Raw genomic sequence first — 20,338 nt, 5'->3', positions numbered from 1 at the left:
TATTTAATTGTCTCACAATTAAAAGGTTGAAATAAAATGGCAGATGACAAAGATCAGGTGTAACTAAATTCAGTGCATGAAATCGCTTTAACTTAAATCGCGATGTTAATCATAATCATGTCATTTTTGGGCTGTAGAAAGTTTTCCCTCTTATGGAAAGATTGTGGTTAATTCGATTGACCTAAAAATGCATTGAAATCTAAAGCAGTTTTAGAGGAAATGGAATAAAATTCAGTTTCAGAATGTTCAGAATTGGAATTCGTAGATGTAGAAAATGTTACATTTTAACTATTAATGTTCTTATCATTGCTGATATTCTCTAATGAGACATCATTTCCTCTTTAAATCGATTTATTGATTTGCTTAAATAATATCAACAGTATTTTTTACAGTTTATTGTTCGTTTTCGGCCAATCAATATTTTTCCGTGAATTAACACATCATTAGATTGTAAATGTGTAACACGGGTCTCTTTTAAATCGATTCTGAAAGCTGAGATATTAAAGATTCAAATATGCTGCTGAATGTCGCGTGATTTTCAGCCTGATGCGATTCTTTTCAAAGCATGATTTTGAATAATATTTGAATGACATAAAATACTACATTATATATGTAATACAATTCATTTAATCAATTATATCTAACAGGATAACACTGTTTGCGTCAAAATTTAAAACGTTTGGTGCATTTGTTTTGTTTTTTTCCATTAAATACACAAGCTACATTACACGTTTACTACTGTATTATTATTATTACAATTCGATTTTATAATTAACTATTATAAATGTTATTAAAATCAAAATGGTCGGTTTGTTTCTGTAGCTTGAGATGTGCATTTCACAAGTTTACATATTACATATTATTGCAATTCGATTTTATTAACTATTATAAATATAATTATAATGGCCAGTGTTTAACTCGTGATGCACATGTGAAATAACTCGTTTTTATTTTGTTATATTGCTGACGTATGAAGACACGGATACAAATACAGGCTTATTTTTGTTCTTTGAACTTATTCTTCGCAGTTTGTAAATAAAAAAAATACTATAGCAATTTATAGTAAATACTACAGTGTTTTTGATGCATACTATAGTAAAGTAGATGAATTAACTTGTGGTATTTCTATAGTTGCTGTGATAATATAAACAAATGACTTTACCCAATACTACAGTTTACTGTAGTACAAACTAAACTATACTACATTTATTACAGTTTATCAGTTCACTATAGTTAATACTACAGTAGTGTTGTAAATACTATAATATATACACTACAATTTACTATAGTATGCTTCAAAAACACTATAGTATTTTTTCATGCAGATACATAAATCATATAAGTTTGATTTCCGCTGCAGAACCATGAGGATCATGTTAGTAGATGATGGATGAACATGTCTTCTGTGAAATCAACGAAGCTTCAAGCTGCTGAAACAGTTTCCTTCCATCATTAGAAATGTCATATTTTTCTACAATGCAGTTTCCTGTTATATTTGACATTTAAATGTTCAACAAATTATATGAATTTAGCAGTCATTCTTCCGCTGTTTTAAAATAGCAGACAGTCACCTTGTGAATAATTTATATTATTATATATTATATTAATAAACAGTTTTGCAGTTACTGTTTCAGCAGGTCTAATGATCAAAGGATGCAAACCTCATCACTAATATATCAAATTCCACTATTAGACATTAAAATATTATTTTTTTGGGCTGTGGGACATTTCTAATATTCACAACAAAGGAACCCTCAAATGTCTTGTTCATAGAAATGTATTAGTATTTAAATATGACAACACACACAATATTTTAAATTCTGAACCATATAAATACTAGCAAATAATTACAAAAGTTGGTAAAAAAAAAAAAAACAATACACTGGATTGAAAATTTAAATTAAATTAATTATGCATATACAAAAAAAAAAATTATTAAAATAACAGGCATTCAAAAATCTACAAAGTTTGCACTTCATTTGAGGCACAGTTTTGTTGGAAGCTGCGTGTGAAGATTCAGTTCAGTGCGTAGTTAAACTGATTTGCAAATTTCTCATGTTTCCTCTTGTCCATCTTGTTCATGACCTCCGTCACTCGTCTCATGGAGCTCCTACATGACGAAACCATACGCTTGAGATTCTTTATTCACACATCACTCATGAAATACATTGATCGCTAATACAAATGTACTGTGATTTTTACATTTAAATCTTGAACATCAAGTATCTACTGCTACTTACTTGTTGAAGACTTTCTTCTCTAGTCTGGAACGAGAGGTGTTGGCATTTTGCTTCAAGTCTGTAAGGTTTGGGTACTTCTTCCTTGACTTTCCTTTGCCGCCCTTCTTTCCCTTCCCGTACGTCTTCGACGAGCCCAGATCTTCTCCAGTCGCTGCCTCGATCTCCCTCATGAGCTCTGGGTCTCGCCAATCTGAACCAGTGCGAGAGAGGTTGACACGATCTCACTTTATGCCACAATACAGACATCGACACACCACATCATTCTGCCAATCAGGGGCTCCTCTGACTCACTTCTGAGTATGTTTCATCTGTATTAAAATATTAAATATAATATCACTGCTTCAACCTCTGATTCTGGTAATGTGTGATGGTAATAACATTAATAACTCGACAGTGTTGAAAAATATAGATAAGCCTTGGATTGGAAAGCAATATAAAATTTGGTGGTCAGGAATCATTTCTTATTATTATCAATGTTGACCAAGACAACCAGACAGACAGGACACGGATGGATGGATGGATGAATGGACAGATAGATAGATGGATGGATAGATAGATAATTAAAGTATTTAAAAGAGACACAAAAGAAAAATGTATTTAAAAAGGTAATGCAATCTATCCTTTTAATGAAAACAGGAATATATTTTAAACTCGTTTAATAGTAACAGTTCCTCTCTTGAGAGTTTCTGATTTCTCAAACTACCAACGCTCCGTAAATCTTTCTCGCTCGGGACTCAAAATCATCAACTTTTCATTAAGCACGTCCCTTACTGTTGATACATGCATATCTCGCAATGATAAACTGGTCGCCGTTAAATTATTTACAATCTCCAAAGTGTTTAATTGCACAGAGCAGTGCGCTTCATCAGTCTGTAGTGAAAGGCATGCGAGCAACAAACAGCCTTTTCAAAGGCCTCTCAAATTAATATGGAGGAGTCGGTCGTCCCTATAAGGATTTATGGAGGTGAAAGGCCCCCGTTCCATGAGCGCTACGATCCGTCCCGCTTAAGTCAAGCTTTCAGGGGCTTCATTCCCGCGGTGAGGATGATGGGGGGCCCTGCGTGTGTTTAACTTGAGCTGTGCAGCCGGGATCACTACTCTGTCAACAGCTCGCATCTGCACACATGAGCATCACAGGCAACAGCTGCAGCCGCCTGTTTGATCACCTCTAGAAAACACATTTAAACACAATAATGCTAGGATAAGATGTTGTGAAGCGCACATTAATATTGATCTTTGGGAGGTTTGCAAAACATTATATACGTGCCTTTCCTGAAAAAGTGTGAAACCAAAGAGCCAAGTCAAAAGTGTCCACCCTCAAGACTCTCAGAATAAATGGTGCACAATCTGTCACTAGGGTGGGACCCTTTCAAACGTACACCTCTGTACCTTATGTAGCCCTAAAGGATTCATATAAGTACCTAAAAAACCTGAGATACACCAAACCGACATCAAAGAACTAGCAGTGACAAAAGGTGACCGTCTGCATTTGAACACACTGCTCTGCGCCTGCGTGAGAGGAAATTACTCTCCATACCAGCAGGTGGCAGTAGTCTAGATTCATCATTCAAAAGCGGAATGCAAAACTATGACCGCGGATATATAAACCATATATAAACGTTCACAGAATGTCATAATAACCAGAATTATGAGATGACACCATGCGATGTTCTACTTGGAATTATGTGATTCTATGGCAACACTATGAATCTGCAGCGACACATGGTCACATGGTACAAATGGGAGCTCTCAGTTTACAAGTTTATATTTGCATATTGGAATGCTCAGGTAAGGTGATGATGTAAATGAGAAGAGCCCTCTTGACTTGGTCGTTTGCTTGCTTTCACCACTTTTCATGACAATCATAATGATCTTTCTTACCGAATGCCTGATGCAGATTCAACATACTCAATTGGCCAAAAAGCCACTGATGGGGTCCAATGAGTGCTGACGCTCAACGACAGCACAACCAATGCGGCCTTAAAGGTTCATATTAATATTGTACAAATTAGCACATAAATGTACTGCATTAGGAGTGCTGCATAGATTACTTTCAAATTGTAGTCCGTCATTCCAAATTACATGACAAAAATTGTAGTTAGTAACGTAATCCATTACATAACACATTTAAGGTAATATAATCGGACTACTTTTAGATTACTTTTGGAAAACTTGAAACATTAAAAAGAAGAATGAGGGAGAATCAATAATTTATGAATGATTTACTGCCATTGTGTGAATAATATGTAATCACGTAATCAATGAAAAAGTAACTGTAGTCTAAATGCAAGTATTTTAAAACGTAATTACAAGTACCAAATTACAAGTATATTAAAACCTAATTACAAGTATTTTAAAACTTAATTACAAGTATTTTAAAATGTAATTACAAGAATGTAATAAATATATTAAAACTTAATTACAAGTAAAAATTACAAGTATTTTAAAACTTAATTACAAGTACAAATTACAAGTATATTAAAATTTAATTACAAGTATTTTAAAACGTAATTACAAGTATATTAAAACTTAATTACAAGTATTTTAAAATGTAATTACAAGTATATTAAAACTTAATTACAAGTATTTTAAAACTTAATTACAAGTACAAATTACAAGTATATTAAAATTTAATTACAAGTATTTTAAAACTTAATTACAAGTACAAATTACAAGTATATTAAAACTTAATTACAAGTATTTTAAAATGTAATTACAAGAATGTAATAAATATATTAAAACTTAATTACAAGTACAAATTACAAGTATATTAAAATTTAATTACAAGTATTTAAAAACGTAATTACAAGTACCTAATTACAAGTATATTGAAACTTAATTACAAGTATTTTGTAATGTAATTAAAAGTAACTAATAACAAGTATATTAAAACTTAATTACAAGTATTTTAAAATGTAATTACAAGAATGTAATAAATATATTAAAACTTAATTACAAGTAAAAATTACAAGTATTTTAAAACTTAATTACAAGTACAAATTACAAGTATATTAAAATTTAATTACAAGTATTTTAAAACGTAATTACAAGTATATTAAAACTTAATTACAAGTATTTTAAAATGTAATTACAAGAATGTAATAAATATATTAAAACTTAATTACAAGTACAAATTACAAGTATATTAAAATTTAATTACAAGTATTTAAAAACGTAATTACAAGTACCTAATTACAAGTATATTGAAACTTAATTACAAGTATTTTGTAATGTAATTAAAAGTAACTAATAAGTATATTAAAACTTAATTACAAGTATTTTAAAATGTAATTACAAGAACGTAATAATATATTAAAACTTAATTACAAGTACAAATTACAAGTATATTAAAACTTAATTACAAGTACCAAATTACAAGTATTTTAAAACTTAATAAGAAGTACCTAATTACAAGTATATTAAAACTTAATTACATAGTAATTTACCTAATTACAAGTACTTAATTTTTGGAATCTGATTACGTAATCCAGATTACAAGTAATCAGTTACTACCCAGCACTGTGCATCGGTGACATCAGCTTTTGTACAGTTTCCCCCCTGAGAGTCTATGATATTCGGATCTCCAGATATGATTCAGGTCCCTCCTTCAATGTAAATCAATATGAATTTTTTCACTCGCTTTACTGAATTGCAAGTGCCAGCACAGGTACTATATCTGAGGTCGCACTTACTGTAGATTAGGGGTTTGTGAGCAATATCAAGCTGCCTAATGTCAAACGAGAAACTTATGTTAGACACACTGAACAAATACAGTGTTCAGAAGTATTTTGGGAGGGCTGAAGCAGAAATCAATGGCGCAGCAGGGGAGCAAGTGTTCAGTCAGGGAACTGATGGACATCACCAGCACACGGCAGCGGGTGGGGTGTCCTGCCGTTACCCTGACAACCGGCATGTCGACGGGCAGAGGGCGTGATGGAGCCACGGGGATCGATAGCTTACTTAGTTACAAAAGATGCTATTTCACAAGCCAGTGGTCAGCGGGCCCCCGAAGTCAGTTGCCTCAGATAACTGTTTGTTAACAAGTAAACTGTGGCCAAAGAAAGCACATCCGACGCTCCAGTGACAGCATGGAGACGCTACTTAATTGGCTTTTAGCACCCGACTCCACAAGAAAAGAAGCCAGAGAGAGAAAGAGAAAAGCTGAGAGGCAGAGTGAGATGCAGCCTGTCCTATTATCCGAGTATTGATGATGACTCGGATGGGATTCCATCAGTTCTTCTCTTCCTGGAGTCCCACAGACATCTGATTGGTCTGCTGACCGCTCGGCGTGTTATAAGGACGCGACTGTGGGTAATGGATGTCTGGGATTTGGCCTCGACACTGGCTACTAAAGGGCTTTTGACAGTGTAAGAGGGCCTGGGGTCTTCAAAACATGAAGAAAAATGAAAGAAGATTATCAAGCTTTCAGGTTTGGTGTGTGATGTCAAATTGACAGGATTTGACAAATGAAGGTTCATGATGAAAATTCAATGTAACATCAAAATAAAATAAAAAAAAACTGAGTTTAGTGTGCGCTTGGTTCACCTCATTTACACATTTGCATAATTTCTAACATTTTGTGGACAGAATTTTACAGAATTACACCAGTATTCCTCTAATATAAAAGCTTTTGAACATTTGAATGTGAGAGTTTAATACATAAAAATTAAATTATATAAGTCACAGTGTAAAATAAAATAATTATTTAAAAAATATTCTTTTACAGGACACTTTTAATTATCCGACAGTAATACATTTATATAATAATAATCCCTTTATATGTGCAGCCATATATGTAAATAAGTATAAAATAAAAACAGTCAAAACACAACGATTAGATTATCAAAACAATTAGATATTTTATCTGTGCATGTCATGTGACCATTAAATCAACATTAGAGAAGCATTAATGAACATGCCAATGAGCTGTTACATTAATAAAATATCAATTTGAGATTACAGGGTACATATTTTACATCTAAAGGGATCGTCTGAAAAACATTTAGGAAACCCTGCCTAACAATAAGAGGATTTGCAAATATCTCAAGAGATTTTCTCATCATTTACTCAATCTCATGTTGCTGCAGCTCTAAGACTTTCTACTAAGGAACACAAAAGATGGTATTTTGAAGAATTCTCATGCTGCTCTTTTCCATACAATGAAAGTATATAAACGCTGTCAAGCTCCGCAATGACAAAAATATTAAATATAAAAATATTTGGAACGGATTGACTTGGTAAAACAGCTGAAATGAAATGTTTCCACAGAAAAAAGGAAGCCATAGACGTTTAAAAGTAAATGATCTTTTGGTGAATTATCCTTGGTACCTTTTGTCATATTGAGAAAAAAACTCAAAAGAACGTGAGTTAAATATAGTTAAAGGATTAGTTCACTTCAGAATTAAAATTTCCTGATAATTTACTCTCCTCCATGTCATCCAAGATGTTCATGTCTTTCTTTCTTCAGTGGAAAAGAAATAAAGGTTTTTGAGGAAAACATTCCAGGATTTTTCTCCAAATAGTGGACTTCACTGGGGTTCAACAGGTTGAAGGTCCAAATGTCAGTTTCAGTCCACCTACAACCTTTCCAACATGATTACGTCATGCGTGGAGCATCACAGAGCAGTGCAAGACGAGCATTTGTAGTTAAAAAGTATATAAATGTTTTTTTTTTTTTTTTAGAAAATGGTTGGTTTCTCTAGATGAGACTCTTATTCCTCGTCTGGGATCATGTAGAGCTCTTTGAAGCTGCACTGAAACTGACATTTGGACCTTCAACCCGTTGAACCCCAGTGAAGTCCACTATTTGGAGAAAAATCCTGGAATGTTTAACTCAAAAACCTTCATTTCTTTTCGACTGAAGAAAGAAAGACATGAACATCTTGGATGACATGGAGGAGAGTAAATTATCAGTTTTGAAGTGAACATCCTTAAAAGCACATAGCATGAATTTTCTAACCTGGCTGCTCCTCCTCACGTTTCCTCTTCTCCTTCTCCAATCGCAGTGCATCTTCTGGGTTAACAGGCCTGCCCAGCTCATCCCGAGGGATAATGCGTCCATGGAACGGGCACTGAAATTACATCCCATTTAATTTCAGTAGTTTAATCCTGCTCATGTATATTAATTCACACCACAGAGTAAGAATAATTTTCTACCATTCTACCAAACAAAAATTAGGACATTAGCACTGCTGTTGCTCTTCTGACCTTTACTCTATCTTGACGTTCACACAAAGATCCATCTGGCATTGGTGCTTTGCACTTGTGCTCCACAGGTTTGAATTTCCCAGCGAATGTGATATATCTCGACTTCATCTCTGCAGACAGCTCCTTGTTTTCAACTTCTTCCTCCACCTCGTGAGGCACCCAGAACTGGTGCTGTGATGTGCTCCTAAAAACCAGAGAAAAACCAGCTCTTACTGAAAACACACATCCAATCATCATAAAGAAATTGCCTTCTTCTTTTTGCATGACTGTCATTGATTTCCAATGACACAAAATTATGATTTCCTGATATTTCCAGGTATTCCATGAAAACTCTATATTGTACACATAAATCGATGTCAAACAGTAAATCTCCAGATCAATGTTTTCAGGAATTGGGAATTGATGTGAAGTCATACAATGGTGCTCTCTAGTGGCCACTTCACAGCATACATAACACAATCCATTCATTCTTCAATGAGAGACTGATGAATGCATGTTTTAGTACTTGATGATCTTGCCGGCGGTGGGCTGCTCCTCTCCCCAGTAGTAAAGATCCACACCAAACGGGACGACAGGGGCCTTAACAGAGGCTTTCTTCTGACCGCTGCTGCTCACTGAGGGCTCAGACACACTGAAACAAACACAACACCATTTTCAACTAAAAACTGAAAAACTTTTTATGCGTTTTGGGGCCTGAAAACATACTTTTGAAAACAGGTTTACCGTTATCGTCTCCGCGTAAATGACAAAAACGTGAATTTGTGAAAACGTCGACATCATGCGCATGTGTATTACGTGTTCAGTCTATAGGCACGTGTGTATATTTACAAAGTGACATCGCCATCTACTGGCCTAGTGGCAGAATACAGCATTTTTAGTCATTTTTACGGATTCTTGTGAACGGAGATTGTTTTGACAATGTTGTCTTCTATATTCAATTCAATTCAATTCACATTTATTTGTATAGCGCTTTTCACGATACATATCGTTTCAAAGCAGCTTTACAGAGAATGCATGTCAACATTACAATTTAGAGAATGCAGTTAGCTAAAAATGTAATAATTTAGGCAATTAATTTACAATCACTGTTAGCAGTATATATGCCAAAAACATTTCTGTTTTTAGTACATCATTATTGTGTAAACGTACCCTTAAATCTCCAACACTTTATTTTACAGTCCTGTTTTGCATGTACATACTATGTACTTAATAGTAATTACAATAACTGGGTACTAAACCTGAATCATCCACTAAATCTTTCCTTAAACCCCTGTAGTTTCCTTATATTACCCAGTACTTTCTAAGGTAAGTACACTGTAAGTACACATAAGTGCAGATACTGTAAAATAAAGTGCGATCATTATATTTAATGAATATTTTAAAGGTGCAGTGCGTAAATTTTAGTGGCATACAACTGTGAGGTAGCGAATTGCAATATCGAGAAGCTACGGTGGCCAACACAGGACAAAGATGTCGTCAGCTGAGACAACAGAGCTGCTGTGCAGCCAAAATTATGTACCAGTTATCAATGTAAATCTGCTATGACAAAATCTGCATTGTAAAAAGCGCTATATAAATAAAGGTGACTTGACTTGACAGAGAGTAGCCAGTCAAGCAAACACACTCTGTAGAGCAGTTTGTCCATTTAGGGCTACTGTAGAAACATGCCGGAGCAAAATAGTGACTTAACATGTAAGCGGTGTATGTAGATAGAAATGGCTCATTCTAAGGTAATAAAAATATAACGGTTCATTATGTAAGGTCTTCATACACCACTGGAAACATATAATATTGCATTTCTGTCAATAGATCCTCTTAAAATGTACATATTGCACCTTTAATATAAAAATATGAAAAACATTATAAAATGTTTTCTAAATCGTAAAATACAGAATCTGTATTTCTGCTACAAATTTAACTCTGTTACAGGAAACACAAGTTGAAATGTCATATATATACAATATTTTCTCTATTATATTTCACTAAAAATATTTGAAAATATTCTCTTCTGTTAATCCTTTTGAGCATTTGATCATAGTATAGTAATATTCCACTATACTATTATTTTTTTTCCATCAGTCTGTGTTAACTGATCAATCAGGGCATGCTCACCTGGTGGACGGGGCAGCATCAAGCCTCTGTCTGAGCACACGCAGCGTTGCAGCCGCACAGGTGGGGTCCTGCTCTTCATCACTCATCTTCCTCTTGAGTCGCGAGAGGCTGGAGGACACCAGAGGAACCGGACGTTTGACCACAGGTTTTGACGGCTTTGCTTTGACCTCAGAGGTTGATGTTGAGGGAGTTTCATTAAGTCCTGTGAGAGACAACGAGAAGAATGACAAGAACAATATGATGCCGCATCTACTCTGTGATCTTCCACAACATCCACCTGTGGACTGAGGGGGTTCCTGCGGGAGTGTGCAGGGGCTTAAGCTGGACTTAAGAGTGACACAAAGATCTAAGACTCACCCTAAAGCTTCCCAGATTAAAACTTTAAAGTACGGTGAATTCCTCGTAAGACCATTTAAGAGACACCTGACCACTATACATGGACAAATGGTCATGTGGGTGAATGAGGACCCGGGTCTGTTCTTATTGTCTAGCATTTATTTGACATATATTACTTTTTACATGCATTTTTTGTATTTTTAAGATATTAAATACTGTTTTGATAGATACCTGAAGTATTTTATTTTATTTCAGACACATTTTCATGTATTTGAGCCCATTTCTCATCATAACTTTAGTTTGCAATTGAGAAAAAGAAGTAAAAAAACCCAGATGTTTTAGGTTTCAGGTTCGCTCCTTCAGTTTAAGACTATGAGAATTGTGTTGTTGTTGTTTTATCGTCCCCCTGCAAATTTAATTCTGATCTCTTAACGTAACAGTGATGCCTTAGTTCAGTTCAGCAGAAAGAGTGGGTTAAACTCCAAAGAAAATATGTTAAGGACAGGATGAGAAACGTACGGCCGGATTCTTACAATCCCAATCTCAATCCTCTGGTGTATACAGTTAATCCAGGTTCACTCCCTTTCAATGACTCACTGCATTATAGCGGCGCTCGAGTGTGTGGAATCATGAAATACGACCAAATCCTTTCTTTTTCTGTTCAAATTGACCAAAATGGTAGCTATTTGTCTGAAGCAATAAAGTTGCAGGTGCTAAAGAGATAAATCAATAAGAGGAAATAGAGAGGCCCAGCAGTAGACATAGAGTTGAGCTGCCAATGGTGGCGTTATTGATTTTCCTGAGTTCAGCAGGCCTTGTAATTAAAATGTAAATTTTGAGAGAGATAACGTCCTGACAGGAACGCTGGGATAAAGGGATAGATAAAAGCTCTGTTGTGAAAGGAACGAGGAGAGAGAGAGAAAGGAGGAGAGGAACAGACAAAATACTTTTCGAATGAAAGGGTTTCTCTATGGATGAGAGCGCCGGAGCGATTTTGAGAAGGAAAAAAAAGGAAAGATTAGCCAGAGATGAGCTGGAGTCCTGTGACAGGTTGATGTAATATTAAATGAAACAGCTGATGCTAACTTGCGCTGATTGATAAATCTGAAATGATGGAGTTAACTTGGCAGTAAATCAGAATTATATTTCCCACGTCCAGTTTTAGGAGTATTTAAATTATACGGCGAATGGTTGCGCTCTTAATGCACAATTTCCATTTTCAATCTATATTCCTCTGCGTGTGGTGCACCAAAAAAAAAAAAAACGTACTGCTTTTCGCATTTAATTCAATAGAAAAGAAATGACATACATGCGTCTCAAAGATCGGATTCACTGTGGTACAAGATTGCTAGTGACGTTCACTAAGGCAAGCATTACTAGTACTGTTGATCTTTTGACATATAAGAGGTCTTCGTACTATCAAAACATCATGCAAGTTTCAGAACTTAAATGTTCTCCTTATTATGAACAAAGCATTTCTTAAATCAAGCTCGTTTTGATATTAGGTGACCTGTGATGTCACACAGGCAAATATATTTGCATATGCCCGCCTCCAGAGCAAGACATCAACCAATAGATATACATCAATGCACCATAGGTCCCGCCCACTAGCGTTCAGTTACTTAACGGCTCACATTTGGCAACAATGGACTCTATGAACGGAGCGTTCTTTAGAACTTCCGCAATAATATAGGCCAGCTGGAAAACTTCCGGTGATGTCATGTGCTGGTGTGTTGAGCGTCAGTAGTGAAATACTTAGTTTATAATCAGAATATAGTCACTTAAATAGTCAGCATAAAAATAAATAAATAAAGACGTACCTCAGCGTTCACCTCGGCTAAATTCAATTCGACCATCAGTTTTCATACAGTTTTCATACTAAAAAAAAAAAGCTTCAGAAATTAAATATTTATTGTGCACTTTAGTTAGATTAATTGAATAAAGTGTGCTGAAATCATTGACTGACAGCTGCTGTGATTATAAAGAGAGAGCGGCGCTCGCTTTCTGTCATTCATTCACAAGAAAAGTTATTGTTTTTCAGGAGATTTTCTGAGTATTTCATACTTCACATTGACAAAATGTATTTTTAAACCTAGTTATTTTATAATGTTTAATATTTAGTCAAAAATGAAGTGAAAAACGATTAGAGGAAATGGCTGATATTTGCGCTAATAAATGCTACTTTGCCGCCACCTGCTGGTTAAAGTGGTAATTATTGTCTTTTTTAGTTTTAAATAAGTGTTTTATATCAAATGTTGAATTTCCTACATTTTTAAATATTCAGTTTTACAATCTCAGAAGGATGAACAAACTTTTATTTTGAAGTGGGAAGGGGAAAAAAATGCGTGTCTAATTACAGATACGGCGTCTCATTAGCTTCGTCTTTATTGCAATCAATAAAACTGGTTTATTGGCAAATTAGGTAAATGTGATAACTGCATTAAAATATGAATACAACATTAAAAAATGATGGTTTTGTGTCGATGTACAGCGACTACAGAATGAACAGCTAACAGCCCGAGCTGGCTTAACGACAACCAGGAAGTAACCGTGCATATAGCCTATTCTTGCGTCGGAGGATTATATGTTTATTCAGAGCATTTGACTGCAGATTGTTTTGTAATTGAGGCTCAGTGTAATGGAGAGTTCGCAAAGAAACTTTTGCAAACAGATGAAGCTGCGACTGTATTGGATCTGACATCATTAATGTTTTGTCCGTTAATGTCTGTAAATTTATATGGACAATGTTTTCAAAACACTTACTCGCATGCAATAGCGAGTGGGCGTTTATACGGTTTCCTGTGCAGTGCTGTTTACTGACAAGAAGTCTTAAAGGAGCAGTACCTTAAAAATAGATAATTTCAGACAGAGGCTCAGAACGAGGGTTGAAAATAATTATTTTTATGCATATATATTATGTAGGTGCACTTAGGTCGTGTCCGAATCCACTTTTATTAGTTTAACGACGGAAAAAATGGTCGGTGCATGAGGTGCATGGTCTAAAAGGGTTGTAGCTAGTCTCTTAATGAGTCATGGGTGTGTTTTGGGTGTAACATGCAATCAGAGTGTCCTCTCCCATTCCCTTTAAAAGCCAGCTGCACTCACACCATGGGAGATTCGCTATTAACATAGTGGAATATAGACGTGTGTATTGCCACAATTGGACAAATAATTAGCCGATTTCATTCATCATTACTGCAAATAGGTAATTCTGATAAATGCATTGACTATCCTATGTCATGTAGGCATTTTTATCTTTATGTACACAATAATAATCTTTTAAATTGTAATCCTTTTATTTTTAGTATTTGTCATGTTTGTCTGTGTGTAACTAACACACCCTTTAAATAACAAAAAAAATACTGCGGTAATGCAGTCGTTTTCAGTTGCCTCAAAATAGCAACACGCCAACAACGCACCTAAATACACCTTGCTTTCAGACCAGCACGCCCTTGGGCGAACAGATGGGTGCGAGTGCATTTGCTATTTAAACAACTGAAATTAGCAAAAAACACTTGCCGTTGCATTGCACCGTGTGTATGATAGCGCCCAATAAGTGAACCTCAAAGCAATAAAAAAATCCATGTCATGACCCCTTTAAACTTCAGCACGTCCCTGGTTCGTTTGTGAACAGTTTAGCGCACAGGGGCAGGTGTAAATTACCGCTCTAAGCTAATGGGCGCTCATTAACAGCAGTGCATTGTTAATTTGGCATGGCCAGTGCACTGATCATTACATACTTTACTGCAGAAAGCAGCTTGGCTCTGTGAAGTTGTAGAAATTATATCCTAATGAATCTTCAGTTAGTGCCTGCTTAGAGATGCTGAGAGGAAACGAATGAAGAAAGAGAACAGGATAGGGCGCTGAAATCACATCCCATAATTACTGTCCGGTGTGGAGTTCATCATACATCAGCAGGAAAATTCAGAAATGACTAAACCACTTCCAAACTGCATGAATCCCATTAGCTACTGTAATCGATTATTTTCATGACAGTAAGACAAGATTTGAGGTCAAATATAAATCTTTGGTATTTAGCTGGTGTCTGACCTATAGCTTGACCTCTGTCTTTAGCCTGTGGCTTCTTGTCAATAGAGATGTCCTTGCCCAGATGGACAAGAATCTTCTGCATGTACAAACAGTCAGCTGTCAAAACAGATTTGTATTGGCGGCCTCAGGTTATAATTGATTTAAACAAGGCTTAAAGCATTTTATTACCTTTCAAAAAGATACCAGAGTTTATTAAATGTGCAGCTGTTTTACAGTGGATGTGATATTATTGCGCGCTCAGGGAATAATTAATAATTAATTTAAGAATAATTTCACACCAAATTATTCTTAAATGGTGATTCATATTACTGTAATGCGGTACAAATGAATTTTTGTACTTATAAATCAACAACGGCAGCACAACAAATACCTAATATTATCATGATGTGTAAATACTTTGCAATTTATGTTTATCTTTTTTAAAGTGCTTAATTGTCATAAAATGTCAAAATGCAAAACAATAACCGATTTCACAGTCTTAGAAAAAAAAATTATTTCATTTTTTTCCCTTTGATTTTGTAGTGACCTGGAAATAAATGTTCTTGACAAATTTGATGAGATTCATCTTTATAATAATACAACATATTGTGAATATGATATGAATCCATAATTTTTCCAATTTAACCCTCCTAATGTATTAAAAAACTGTATAAACCTGTTGTATTTGCGGGTCCCGGTGGAACGTAAGCTTATACGTCATAACTTAATATTTTTCGACTAAAAACCATATGGTATCTAATCAGAAACTCCTCATTAATGAGTGAATGCACAAAAGGTTTTGATTGTTACCATGTTTTTACTTCGTTAAAAATTTTTTTTTGTTTTTTTATTTAATTTGTTTCAAACCAGTGAAAACCAGTATGATGCAAGAAATTATATATTGTTATCAATATTTATGAGTCTTTTTTTAAATATATCATTAGATTGAATTTATGAGAATATATAAAAAGAGAATTATCAGTATGAACTCCAATGACTTCTATGGAATGAATTAAATTCATTTGAAACTTATATTGTATGAAAAAAAATCTTCATATTCTTTTTTTTATAACAAAACAACATCAATTTTACTCTGAAATTATTTCAAATATATATTAATTTTACTTGCATAAACTTTTAATTTCATTTGAAAAATGATTAGAATAAACAGATTGAATGTGATTTTCATGCTGCAATGAGTGAAATGTGGACTTTTTCTTTAAAAAAAATTAAGACTATTTGGTCGGTGAACTTTTGCTCTACAAACACATTAATTTGTTTGTGATTTTATTTTAATTTCAGAATTATTGTGTGTGTTTGTAAACTTAATGCAGTGCAAGTGGGAAGGAAAAAAATTGTGTGTTAGTGTAGGAAAGAGGCAAAATGTATCTTAAAGAATTAATTTGAGACCAATCTAACTAACAGATTTTTAAAATAAAATCAGTATAATTTCATGTATAAAGCCACAGTTCACTTTCAGGTCAAAACTCGCTTAAAATATATCGCTTACATTTTTTGTTAAAAGTTTTTGAAAAAAAAACAAATAATGTGTATTTTACAGTCGCGACAGACTTTCAAAATTTCATCTTCATACTAAAAACGATTGAATTTTTTATTTTAAATGTATGTACCTGGGTCAAAATGGGCCTGAATGCAATAGGAGGGTTTCAATTCATTGTCAAATTCCCTATTTTTGAAGTAAAACTTCTAGCTTTTCAAAAGCACGACTATCATCAGAAGTCGAACGTCACTCTGAGCACAAGCGCTTTACACCTTAACCCAAAAAACAAACTCTCCTTTTGTGCTTTGAACCGTTCGACGGCAAACCTTTTCAACTAAACTCACCATTGCGCTCTTAATTCCACATTTAAACATCCCCTGCTGCCTGTAAGTCCACAAACAAGCTTCCCGAGAGGCTCATATCAGCTTTGAAGCAGTGTGTGGCGATATCCTACCAGAGATTATCTGGATTAAGCGAGAAAGCCTGTACTGGTCTTATTGCATTATGCACCTGAACAAACTCACCGTACTCCGCCCGCAGATGTTCAGGAATATGAGGTTCGTATCCCTCCTTCTCCGGCACGTCTACAAAATCATCCTCGTCGTCATCCTCTCCGTCCTCAGGAGCTCTCATCTAGCTCAGAGAAAAGAAAGAGAGTCGGTTAAAAGACATTATAATAAATAACACTTAATAAAGATGGTAAAGTCTATTTTATCTCGCTTTACTCCAACAACATCATGCTGTAAAAACTACTGTTGCAAAACATTTACTATTTTTTTGTAGTTCTCCAAACAATGCGTGACAGTTTACAAAGGATGTGTGTAATTCTCCGGCGGCTGATTAACACTCAGATGGGATATTCACTGTGGCCTCAGGATATAACCGAGATTTACAGCACTGCGAACGGCAAACTCTGCAGTAACGTGGGACATCTTACCATTTTAATTCAAAGCCTTAATAGAATTTCCAGTCGACCACATCCAATTTTTTTCTAGTGGTATAGTCTATCTGAGTATTGTCCCAGCTAACTGTGACTATATAAAATAGTGCTTGTTATGTTAAATACATTTTCCAGCATCTGTCAGCACGAAAAGGAGAGCGTAATAATTTGCAGTGTTTCAGAAAGTGGGGCTACATGATGGGACAATCCCTAAATAAACTAAAGCTACTGCTGGATACGCACTTATGTCTCAGTCTTAGGTTGAGCTGATTACATCTTTGTTCAGGCTGTTCTACAAAAGAGAGGTGATACGAGTCTCACTCTCCAGTTCTGTCTTCACATCATGCAATCACTGTAAGGAGATCAGCTCAACACCAGCACTAGATAAACCCGTCTTAAAGAGACCAGACCAAACCAGACCCAGGCTTTAAGAGCCTTGACTAGAAGAGAAGTCATGCTTTCTCTGATCTTAAGTGTATTTATGGTCAAGGTAAGCTGAAAGCTTTAATGCGTCTCATGGTTCGACACAGATTTGATTTTACAAAATGCATACACCATGAACAGGATTTTACTATTTTTTGAGCATTTAAAAATATTTTCAGTGAATTTTGAGCAGATATTGTTTAAAATAAGCGCTCATTTAAAATACTCTGGTGGGAGAAAGTTTGGAATAATTATGATTTTTTTTCATGTTTCTGAAAGAATTCTTTAAACATATTGTAAAATTATGAAATATTACTACAATTTAAAAATTGTATGTGAATATATTGTAAAACAGCTGTTTTAGATTATAATAATATTTCATAATTTTGTACTGTATTTTTGATCAAATAAATTCAGCCTTTGTGAGCATGAGAGCCTTATTTCAAAAACATTAACACAATGAACAAGACTTTTTTTTTTTTCATTTTTAATAAATTTTGAGTAGATATTGTTGAAAATAAGCGCTCATTTAAAATTGAACAATTTGGAATGATTATGATTTTTTTTTTTCATGTTTTTGAAATAAGTTTCCTCTGCTCACCAAGATGCATTTCCCCCCCTTCATAAATACAGTAAAAATTATGAAATATTATTACAATTTAAAATATCTGTTTTCTATTTTAATCTATTTTAAAATGTAATTTATTCCTGTGATTAAAGCTGCATTTTCAGCATCATTACTCCAGTGTCACATGATCCTTCAGAAATCATTCTAATATGATGATTTGCTGCTCAAGAATCATTTATGATTATTATCAATGATGAAAACAGTTGTGCCGCTTCATATTTTTGTGATATTCTACCATTCAAAATATAGAAGATCTTAAAAAAATGGAAATATAATTTTTATTCAACAAGGATGTTGCAAAAGAATTTTGATTCTGTCAGATAGTGTGACACCAAAGACTGAAAAATTCAGCTTTGATCACAGGAATAAATTACATTTTACAATATATTAAAAACGGAAAACAGATATTTTATATTGAAATAATATTTCACAATTTTTACTGTTTTTTGATCAAATAAATTCAGCCTTTGTGAACACGAGAGCCTTATTTCAAAAACATTAACAAAATTCATACACTATGAACAAGACTTTTTTTAAAATAAATTTTGAGTAGATATTGTTGAAAATAAGCGCTCATTTAAAATTGAACAATTTGGAATGATTATGATTTTTTTTTTTTTCATGTTTTTGAAATAAGTTTCCTCTGCTCACCAAGATGCATTTCCCCCCCCTTCAAAAATACAGTAAAAATTATGAAATATTATTACAATTTAAAATATCTGTTTTCTATTTTAATCTATTTTAAAATGTAATTTATTCCTGTGATTAAAGCTGCATTTTCAGCAGCATTACTCCAGTCCTCAGTGTCACGTGATCCTTCAGAAATCATTCTAATATGATGATTTGCTGCTCAAGAATCATTTATGATTATTATCAATGCTGAAAACAGTTGTGCCGCTTCATATTTTTGTGATATTCTACCATTCAAAATATAGAAGATCTTAAAAAAATAGAAATATAATTTTTATTCAACAAGGATGTTGCAAAAGAATTTTGATTCTGTAAGATAATGTGACACCAAAGACTGAAAAATTCAGCTTTGATCACAGGAATAAATTACATTTTACAATATATTAAAAAACAGAAAACAGATATTTTATATTGAAATAATATTTCAATATTTTTACTGTATTTTTGATCAAATAAATTCAGCCTTTGTGAGCACGAGAGCCTTATTTCAAAAATATTAACAAAATTCATACATTATGACAAGACTTTTTTTTTAATTTTAATAAATTTTGAGCAGATATTGTTGAAAATAAGTGCTCATTTAAAATTGAATAATTTGGAATAATTATGATTTTTTTCTTCATGTTTTTGAAATAAGTCTCCTCTGCTCAACAAGATGCATTTTCCCCCCTTCATAAATACAGTAAAAATTATGAAATATTATTACAATTTAAAATATCTGTTTTCTATTTTAATTTTAAAAAGTAATTTATTTTCTTTGATTAAAGCTGAATTTTCAGCATCATTACTCCAGTCCTCAGTGTCACATGATCCTTCAGAAATCATTCTAATATGATGATTTGATTCTCAAGAATCATTTATGATTATTATCAATGATGAAAACAGTTGTGCCGCTTCATATTTTTGTGATATTCTACCATTCAAAATATAGAAGATCTTAAAAAAAATAGAAATAAATATTATTATTCAACAAAGATGATACAAAATAATTTTGATTCTGTAAGATAATGTGAAGACTTAAAAAATTCAGCTTTAAACACAGGAATTAATTACATTTTAAAATATAATAAAAACAGAAAACAGATATTTTAGATTGCAATAATATTTCACAATTTTTACTGTATTTTTGATCAAATAAATTCAGCCTTTGTGAGCACGAGAGCCTCAAAAACATTAAAAAAAATCTTAATTATTCCAAACCTTTGACTGCCAGTATAAGCAACAATGTATGT

General features: G+C 33.7%; 1 protein-coding gene across 1 annotated transcript in view; it reads right to left on the bottom strand.

Annotated features, from left to right (window-relative positions):
• Positions 1-1,004: 1,004 nt before the first annotated feature.
• uvssa (UV-stimulated scaffold protein A) overlaps positions 1,005-20,338 on the bottom strand; it is a 35,844-nt gene continuing 16,510 nt past the window's right edge. Inside the window, exons 8-14 of the mRNA XM_067384897.1 lie at positions 16,950-17,058; positions 10,560-10,761; positions 8,953-9,078; positions 8,448-8,631; positions 8,200-8,311; positions 2,241-2,430; positions 1,005-2,110 (exon numbers count right to left, since the gene is read on the bottom strand). Of these exons, the coding sequence (XP_067240998.1) occupies positions 2,017-2,110; positions 2,241-2,430; positions 8,200-8,311; positions 8,448-8,631; positions 8,953-9,078; positions 10,560-10,761; positions 16,950-17,058 (1,017 nt within the window). The 3' untranslated portion in view covers positions 1,005-2,016. The remainder of the gene's footprint in view (positions 2,111-2,240; positions 2,431-8,199; positions 8,312-8,447; positions 8,632-8,952; positions 9,079-10,559; positions 10,762-16,949; positions 17,059-20,338) is intronic.

The sequence above is a fragment of the Chanodichthys erythropterus genome, chromosome 1, assembly GCF_024489055.1.
Source record: "Chanodichthys erythropterus isolate Z2021 chromosome 1, ASM2448905v1, whole genome shotgun sequence".
Classification (NCBI taxonomy): domain Eukaryota; kingdom Metazoa; phylum Chordata; class Actinopteri; order Cypriniformes; family Xenocyprididae; genus Chanodichthys; species Chanodichthys erythropterus.
Note: the sequence above shows the minus strand (reverse complement) of the source record. Positions and strands in the feature narration are given on the sequence as shown.